Source organism: Prunus avium, chromosome 5 (assembly GCF_965620075.1).
Source record: "Prunus avium chromosome 5, drPruAviu1.hap1.1, whole genome shotgun sequence".
Classification (NCBI taxonomy): Eukaryota; Viridiplantae; Streptophyta; class Magnoliopsida; order Rosales; family Rosaceae; genus Prunus; species Prunus avium.
In genome coordinates, this window is record NC_142288.1 from 19,903,853 (window position 1) to 19,912,650 (window position 8,798).

At 36.3% G+C, this 8,798-nt stretch overlaps 1 protein-coding gene across 1 annotated transcript; it reads left to right on the forward strand.

Annotated features, from left to right (window-relative positions):
- Positions 1-2,636: 2,636 nt before the first annotated feature.
- Positions 2,637-5,692, forward strand: LOC110748677 (protein YABBY 4). The gene is made up of 7 exons (XM_088253661.1): positions 2,637-3,089; positions 3,231-3,398; positions 3,513-3,630; positions 4,695-4,743; positions 4,938-5,013; positions 5,137-5,211; positions 5,345-5,692. Exons 1-7 carry the CDS (start codon positions 2,988-2,990, stop codon positions 5,414-5,416), a joined length of 660 nt encoding a protein of 219 aa, XP_088109787.1. The 5' UTR covers positions 2,637-2,987; the 3' UTR covers positions 5,417-5,692.
- The last annotated feature ends 3,106 nt before the right edge of the window (positions 5,693-8,798 follow it).

Below are 8,798 nucleotides of genomic sequence, written 5' to 3' on the forward strand. Positions count from 1 at the left end.
TGATGCAGATGGTTCAATTGAGTCCTCGTGTACATATCTAACATGTTCTATAGTACTTATTTCAAGATGCGTTTGTCGTATGGGAAAAATATTTTTAAACTTGTACTTACTTCTTGCTAAATAAAAGTATCACTTATTTTAAAAAGTAACACAAATGCAATATTGGAAGGGGTTGAGCTTATGGTTAATCATATTTTAGAATTGTTTATAACAATAGGATTAAAACTTGCTTCAATCCTATCCATCCACATACATCACACTTTGTACGATCACTTTATGCTATCTGCCCAATACTAGATGTTAAGGGTGAAGAGAGTCTATGGCTGAGCTGCAGCCACATGCATCCCAAACTGATGATCTCGCAGAAGGAAAAAGAAAAGGCCAAATTTTTTTTTTTTTCTTCTTGTCATTGTGATTTGACTAATTTTGTTTACTTTGGTAACCGTTATTTTAATTTTAATCATATAGTTTTTGTTTTTGGAGATAGAATCCAAGTCCCAAAATGTCCATCTTAGGGTGTGGTTGCATATTGTCACGTCAAATTTTATCTATAAAAAAAATTCATAATTTGAACTTGATTGCAAACCAAAATTTGTGGAAAGTGAAAATGTAAGTCAGCAACAAAAAAACAAATTTGTAAAACATTGTTTTTGGTACATCTAGCCCTGCTCAGTCTCGTCCCTTTCCTACAAAACTAACCACCCACCTACCTTTTATGTTATTAAAAAGGCATATATAAAATTTAAATTGATGTTCATCTCCCCCCAAAAAAATATATATATATGATAAAGAATGAGACCTTCAAAGTAAAAAACTGTGGACTCGAAATGACTTGCATCATCCCCATACATGACATTAGATGATTGGACAGTGATTATTAAAAGAAGATATGTTCTAGAAAATACGGGCTGATGTTTTCAAAATCAAATCCGCCATTTCTCGTACTGTACAAACACCCATCATCATATGGAGGGGGCTTTAAATTTGTTAATGTTAAAATTTACAGAGCTAGCCAAGTACATGTCTGTCAATGATATAGGATTTATTTTTTATTTTTTTGTATTAAAATTTTTCCTTTTTGGTTAGCTTTATTTTGGCCGTCAAATAAATGGGTCATCAAGTTTATGTCTCAGATTCTCAGACTCACTTCCCTTTCAACTTGTTTTGTTAATGTGGGTAGGATTTGAAAGTTTGAATAGGCCAGGCTTGTGATGGGTCTGTAAAAGGCCAAGGACCTTTACAACTTTTCCCTCCCATCACCACTCATTTAATGTTTTGCATACGAGTTACACAGGACCCATATTTCTCATTTGTGAGTGAGTGAAGGAACGAACAATAAAATTGATCATCTCACTTTCTGGGGAAGAGGAAATCCAAAGGGTCTTTAATGAGTAAGATGGCGATGGTTCTTAAGAAATGCATCATAAGGGTCTTCTCTTCACATACTGTGATGTGCAATCTAGATTCACAGTCTCGCAATTTAAGATTGTGATGTACGGTCTAAATTCATAGTCTAGTAATTTAAAATTTTGGGGGAAAGAGACCATTGTCCTATATATAATATATATATAGAGGAAGGAAGGGGAAAATATGTTTTTGAACTAAACTAGGGTAGGGTAGCTTTGCAAAATTTGTAACAAAAACCCTAGAGATTGTGTGGATATGTAGAGGAAGCGTGGGAAAAGAATCTAACCAAATTAGTTAAAACAATCCTAAAAACGAAAAAGGAAATATTAGGAAAGGACAAAGGTGGTAAGGAAAGAATCGAAAGCTAGCTAGGCTAGCTGAGCTGAGGGTGGCCAATGTTTCTGACTTAAATACGTATCTGTGTTTCTTCTGTATGCGTAAGACGAGGGAGAGATTGAGTGGTCAAATCACTGAAAAAAAAGAAATACATAGAATTCCATTAAATTGTGCAAATCTCTATATATTTTTTGGATTTACACAAAATTGGCATTATTATGTAGGCATGATTGTGTTATGATGGTCTTGGGTTTGGGGCATCCCATTCACGGGTCACTGAAGATGGAATTGAAGATGGAGAGAGAGAGAGAGAGAGAGAGAGAGCCCTATGGAGGCGCAGAGGGAGGCGGAGGGTGAAATAAATACGAAGTTAAGAAAAGGGCAATAGGGGATAATTGTATTGTCCAGGAGGTAGAAGAGAGGGCCATGGTTTAATGGGTTCGGAAATTGAGGCAAATTAAATTAAATTACTTAATTAATTAATTAATTAATTAATTAATTAGCAATAACACACAAAGACAAGAGGCTCTTTAAGTTGTGAAAACAACAGGTGAGTGTGAAAGCTATATCACCCCCATGCACACGTCCCTTTCTTGCTCCTCTCCCCCACATCTGCCGCCTCTCTATCTCTCTCTCTCTCTCTGAGACATAAACACAAACACAAAGCAAGCATCGGGAATGCCAACCACATACATATATGTTTATTACTTGTATCCTATAATTAACACCATGCGCATGTTAGCCACATTCATGCTTCTACACATTGCATATATATGGTAAGTCAAAAATGCATCCATCCATCCATGCATACATGTATCCATGCATATGCATGTAACATATGTGATGACATGGTGGGTCATGAAGTGAGCTTATAAACAAGACTGGGGCAAAGGGGGCACCAATAAACAGAGGCAAGAGAATTTAAAGGGTGTTTTTCTCTGTAACCCACCAAAGCCCCTCTCTTATATCTACTAGACCAAATACAGCACCTTGCAGCCTCCCTCTTTCCCCATCTCTATCTCTGTATCTCTGTCTTTCTCTCTCTCTCTCTCTCTCTCTCTCTCTCACCTTTCTTTCACACACAACTCATATTCAACAGAAGAAAAAAAAAAAAGCAGATCCAAGGTGGTGGTTAAGCTGTCATCCGTCAATCAATCAATCAAACCCTCAAGAGACCAATCATCAATCAAAATTCTCAAATTTTTGTTTTATAAAAGAAAAGGAAGAATCACATCTAAAAAATCATGTCATCATCCTCTTCTGCTTCAACCTTGTCCCTCGACCACCTCCCTCCTTCCGAGCAGCTTTGCTATGTCCACTGCAACATTTGCGACACTGTCCTTGCGGTATATACTCTTTATACTTCTATAATATTTTTGAGTACCCTTTTATCCCAAGTTACTAATTTTTACTTTTATTTTGTTTAATTTGGTGGAAGAACATATATTTCATGTTTTTGATACATGTTTGATAAAAAAATGGTTTAGGTGAGTGTTCCTTGCACAAGTTTGTTCAAGACTGTGACGGTGCGATGCGGGCACTGCACCAATCTGCTTCCAGTGAACATGCGTGGGCTGCTTCTCCCTTCGCCCAATCAGTTTCATCATCTTGGTCACTCTTTCTTCTCATCCCCTAATAATTCCCATAATCTTCTGGTACTACTTGTATTACGCTTAATTTCATTGCTTACCCTTTTGATTGTTTTCTTTTCTTTTGAATAAATCCATACTTGCTATATCTTCGCTACGATTAATTGGTTGTGTTTGTAGGAAGAGATACCAAATCCAGCCCCAAACTTTCTGATGAACCAAACAAGCGTGAATGACTTTGCTGTACGACCAAGAGGAGGAGCGGATGAACTTCCAAGGCCCCCGGCTATTACCAGACGTAAGTGATGAGATTCCTTACACCTTTACTTTCCTTATTATGCGTGTGTGTGTGTGTGTGTGTCCATCCATCGATATCCTAGACCTCCAGTTCAGATTCTATGAAATAAGTGCCTAGATATAGCTAGCTTTCTCAAACAGTCTTTGTCAAGCAAATTCTTCGCTCACTAGCCACGTAGCTGCCCTTAGGTTTCAGTTTTAGTCAAGGAAGAGTATTGATCACAAAGATCATTTCAAAATGCACGATCTTTTTCAGACCACATGACAAAAACCAGAAAACAAAAACTTGATCTTTTAATTGGCCTCCTTATGGAAAATACCCTCAAGAGGACCTTGGAAAAAGAGGATTGGTGGGTAAAATAAATAAATTAGCCACTTTGATCATAAACTCTAGAATCCTTGAAATTATGGTCAAGGTCCTTTATATTTCTGGTGGTGAAGGAGAGGAACAATCTTAGGTTGAGATTATGCTTCCATTTTAGGGGAAGCTTACAATACTAGCGAGTATAATGTGGTAACTTTGCTTACCCCAACATTTCTTTGGTAAAAAAAAAAAAACCTAACAAAATGCAAAACTTCTTTCTTCAGTCTTTTTTAAAACCGGTAAGCTGGGATTTGTTTTAAAGCATAATTTACTTGACAAGATTGTTCTAACCCTTCTTTTGAAATCTGTATTTTGAAAGGCAAACATAACATTGTATGCGTTACAAGCTTTTCAGAGTGGTTTTCTGAACACCTATAGTAACCATGTTTTTCAAGTTCTTATGATAAGCGACATCATAAAAGGGTAGCGGCCCCCCGGAAATATAGATGGTAAAGATTGGTGGACCACCTTAGATTTAGTGGAAAACATAGATATCAGATGGATTGATAATTGACAGAGAAAGAGTTGATAATTGATGACAGTACTTGCAAGATAGGGTGTGGGCTAAAATATCAATAAGAACATCACTAATTCCCCACCGAAAAAATTTATTAAGCTAAATTAATTAAGAAGTGATGACTATTTAACTTTAATGTGTCTATCTCTGTGCCTGTCTGTTTGTCTGTGCATGCCATGTCCAGCCCCGGAGAAGAGACAGAGAGTCCCCTCTGCGTACAACCGTTTCATCAAGTGAGTAATCATGTCAACTATATCATTCATCTCTCTCTCTCTCTCTCTCTCTCTCTCTCTCTCTCTCTCTCTGAGGCACAAATACAACCTCACAAAACCTGCATTGTAATGTTTAATTAATGGATTTATAAACTTTGCCAAAATTGAAGCAAAACATATGAATGGTCGATTCATCTGAGTCTGTAAAAATGCAGGGACGAGATCCAACGCATCAAATCTGTGAATCCTGATATATCCCACAGAGAGGCCTTCAGTGCAGCTGCTAAGAATGTAAAATATTTTCCTATAGGCTTACTTCTTCTTTACCAAATTAGGGTTTTTGCTTTTCGTTATTACTGTCTTGTGGGGTCCTTTGGTATGTGAACCTCTTAATTTTCCTTTCCTTTTTGTCAGTGGGCCCACTTTCCACACATTCACTTTGGTCTCATGCCTGACCAGACTGTGAAGAAGACAAACGTGCGCCAGCAGGTTATTTACCCCCCTCCCCTCCCCTCCATGCAGTACAATTAACCCTCTTCATCTGATTTTCCAAATTGGCACACAAATTTCTATGCTAGATTAATATTTTAATTAATTTCTTGGGCCTTTTGGATTTGTGCAGGAAGGAGAGGATGTTCTGATGAAAGATGGGTTTTTTGCTTCAGCTAATAACGTTCGTGTCTCTCCTTACTAAGTGAGAACTGCAAGCTGCAAGCTGCAAGCTGCTGCAGCTTTGATGTGTTTGTTGTGGTGGTGGAAGAAAAGCAGAATTGTGATGATGCCTAAAGTCTAAAATTAATTTCTTCACAACGGCCATATGTTGATAACTATTTAGATGTAGGCTTAAGATTTTAATATCTACAGTTTGGTTAAAAGAAAAACCCTTGTATTTTGAAGACTTTATTATCCTTTAATTATTATGTTATGGTAATATATAGCTCACCAGTGTTGCTAGATGCTGGCCAATCAACTATTTCTCCATGCATATATCTTGTTGATTTAAATGTGTTTATTTAGCTTTGCATATATACTTGTTTGTTTCTTTGATCTGTGCTATCACGTCACACACACAGAAATTAGCAAGAGCCCTAATAGTTTCTTATACTTTTTTACTGAATCCATCTTTGTCTTGATCTCATAATCTATATGCATATGCAATTGTAAATGTATGCTGCTTCTTGGTAATCCCATAAAAATATAAATAATGTCTACTTAATTTCTGTGGAGAAATTTGTTTTACATCATGTCATGTAAAGCATGTTTTGTGCGAACAAATTTTTTTTGATGTACTGAAATGATATGTTCTCCATATTTCTCAGCAAGAGTATGCCTAAGTCAAGCTCATGTTTTTTACTTATAAAAAAGATAACTTCATTGACTAAGCCAAAATCAGGATACAACATAAGAAATCTGAATGGCCGGAGGAGCAAAATGTGGCCTCATTAAAACCTTGTCATAAACAAACCCCAATATGGAGAAAAATCCGGTCAAGAAAAAGTAATACCACCACTCCTCCCCAATACGAATTCATGTTAAACTAACTAAAGTTATCACAAAATATCATAAGTCACTAGTTTCAGTCAAAACAAAGAAATTCTCAATGTTGATTAATTAAGCACATTAATCTTATTTATGCTATTTTATCCATGACATTCCTCAGCCAAAAAACAAAGGACCATGTAAAGGTGTGGTGCATGTGTTTCTACAAACGTTATTTTGTTTTACATATGAAGAACCAGAAATTGCAGGATTTTTCATTGGATTTGTCGCCTTAGTGTTCAAATAAAAGAAAGGGCAAAAAAAAAATAATAATAAAAAAAAAAAAATTGTCTCCTTATGTTTTTGCCTCCTTATTTTGCAATCATTTAAGATTGTGGACGTGCATTTTGGCCCCTAGCTCCATCGGATCGGGCAATGTAGGTAATTAAACAGTAACCCTAATGCCAATCGTACCTTCACATGTTAAAATGTGGCCACGCGGCTGAATGTTGTTCACCACATGCATGCTTAGCTTGGGTATGGAGAAATTACTGAACACATTTATGGAAGTGGACAAACGAATATTAAATGCAACTTGATGTAAGTTAAGGTCAACCCAATTTGTCTAGAGGGTTGCTAGAACAAATTGAACAATCGTATCTGTGGACCACATAACAAAAAGTGTGATTTGAAGCTAGACTAGTTTATGTTAGTGCTAGGTTGGCTATTCTGGCTTATGTCAACTTTATAATGGCTCAATGCAATCAAAGCTCATCAAAGATAAATAATTCATGATTTTGTATTGTATGTATTATAGTGTTCTCTTGTATCACTAGTCAAGTTTACCAAACTTATCTTTTTGCATGATTAGTCATTATTTGGTTGTCACGTGTTATTGTCACATCATTATTTCACTCATGTGAGCCTTAACCTCTGCCTTAACTGTTTTTGTCCTATTACGACTCCAATGATTATTCGCCAAGTGCATAGATTTCTGACTTACCTCTTTTAGCTAAAAGGTTGGTTACTCTACTGAGCCATTACTTCACTGATTTTGAATTTTTGAGAGTGTACTTCGTGAAGGGAATATTGTGGGAATGGTGTTGTGTAGAGATTTTTAAAAACTGTGCAACTAAACTTTGAGAGTACAAATCACCTACCATGCCATATCTAATATGAAATCAAAGTAAGGGCGGAAGCATTAAATAAACTAGGGATTTATGCAAGTCTCATTTGGTCCCAATCTTTATAAGTCTATGAAAGTGTGCCCAAAGACTCTCTAAATCCTATTTGTGAGAAAGATAAGATGTTCATATCCTTGGAGCGAATCTTGAAACCAAGAATGCTGTTCAAGTAGAGGGAGTGGTCCTTTTATTGTTGGCTATCCCTTTGATGTTGATTTTCCACCTTGTAGCTCTCCAAATATGTACAAAGATATGCACCTCCCCAAAACTCTTCATCAAGGATTGAATGGCATGAGAGAATGAGTAGACAACAAGTGAAGAGTGGTGTTAGCACCTTCACTTGATGTGATAGATTCAAGGGGTTAGGGAGAGAGAGCTTGAAGTTTTCTCTCTTTCAATTTAAAAAAAACCCTATGATGATAGGATTCCATAGCTACACACTTATAGGATAAAAAATGTGACAAGAGTGACAAAAATGCCCCCAAGCCCTAGTGTAGCCACACCCTCCTTTTGTGTGTCATCTTTTGCTATCTTGGTCCAACACATTAATCCTATAATGTGTCACATATGTGTCTAAGTCCATATGGCCAAATCTCTTTTGAATTTCCAAGTCATATGAGACCTTTAATTAAAGTTTCATAACTTTAATTGAATAATTAAATTAATCTAATCAATTTAATTATTCTAGTGACTTAACTAATTCAATCACTCACTTGTCTAATGAGTGTTGGTCCCGTTCATCCTTAGTTGACCGTGTCAAGTATCGGGTCAATCATTTGACCTTTGACTTTTGACTTTGACCTTTGACTTTCACATTGACTTTGACCAAGTCACAAAATCATTCATTCTCTTCATAATTTCCCAATGGATTCCTTTTCGGTGTGTGATCTTATAGGTTCTAATTAGCGAGGCAGTGGGTATGAATGATTCACTCTGAATAAAGTGTGAATTGTATCCCTCTATACAATTCTCCTTATTGGCGAAGGCTAATTATAATTAGTCCTTACAGGGCTTCCACAAGCCATAAGTGACACTTAGCAGTATGTCATGGCTACCTAAGCTCAAACGAATTCATTTAGAGAACCTAGTCAGTTTGTGATTACAATGCAATTCGATCTTTTTCTAATTCAATACTCTATGTCATATTCTTGGGATATGGTAAACTTGTGTCAAAATCCCTAATATGATATCTCTTGATTGTATGATTCAATTTGATGAAATTGCAAACATTCTTGTTTCAATTTCCATCCAATACTTTGGCCAAAGATTCACGAATCATATCTTTAGAGTATTCTCTCTTCTTACTAAAAGCATAGATTCCTTATTGTACATTCACCTGTCTTTGCGTACACGCTGAGCGTCCTGAGGAACACCTTTAAGTCACATCATTTTGATACAACCGTATAGTGTTCT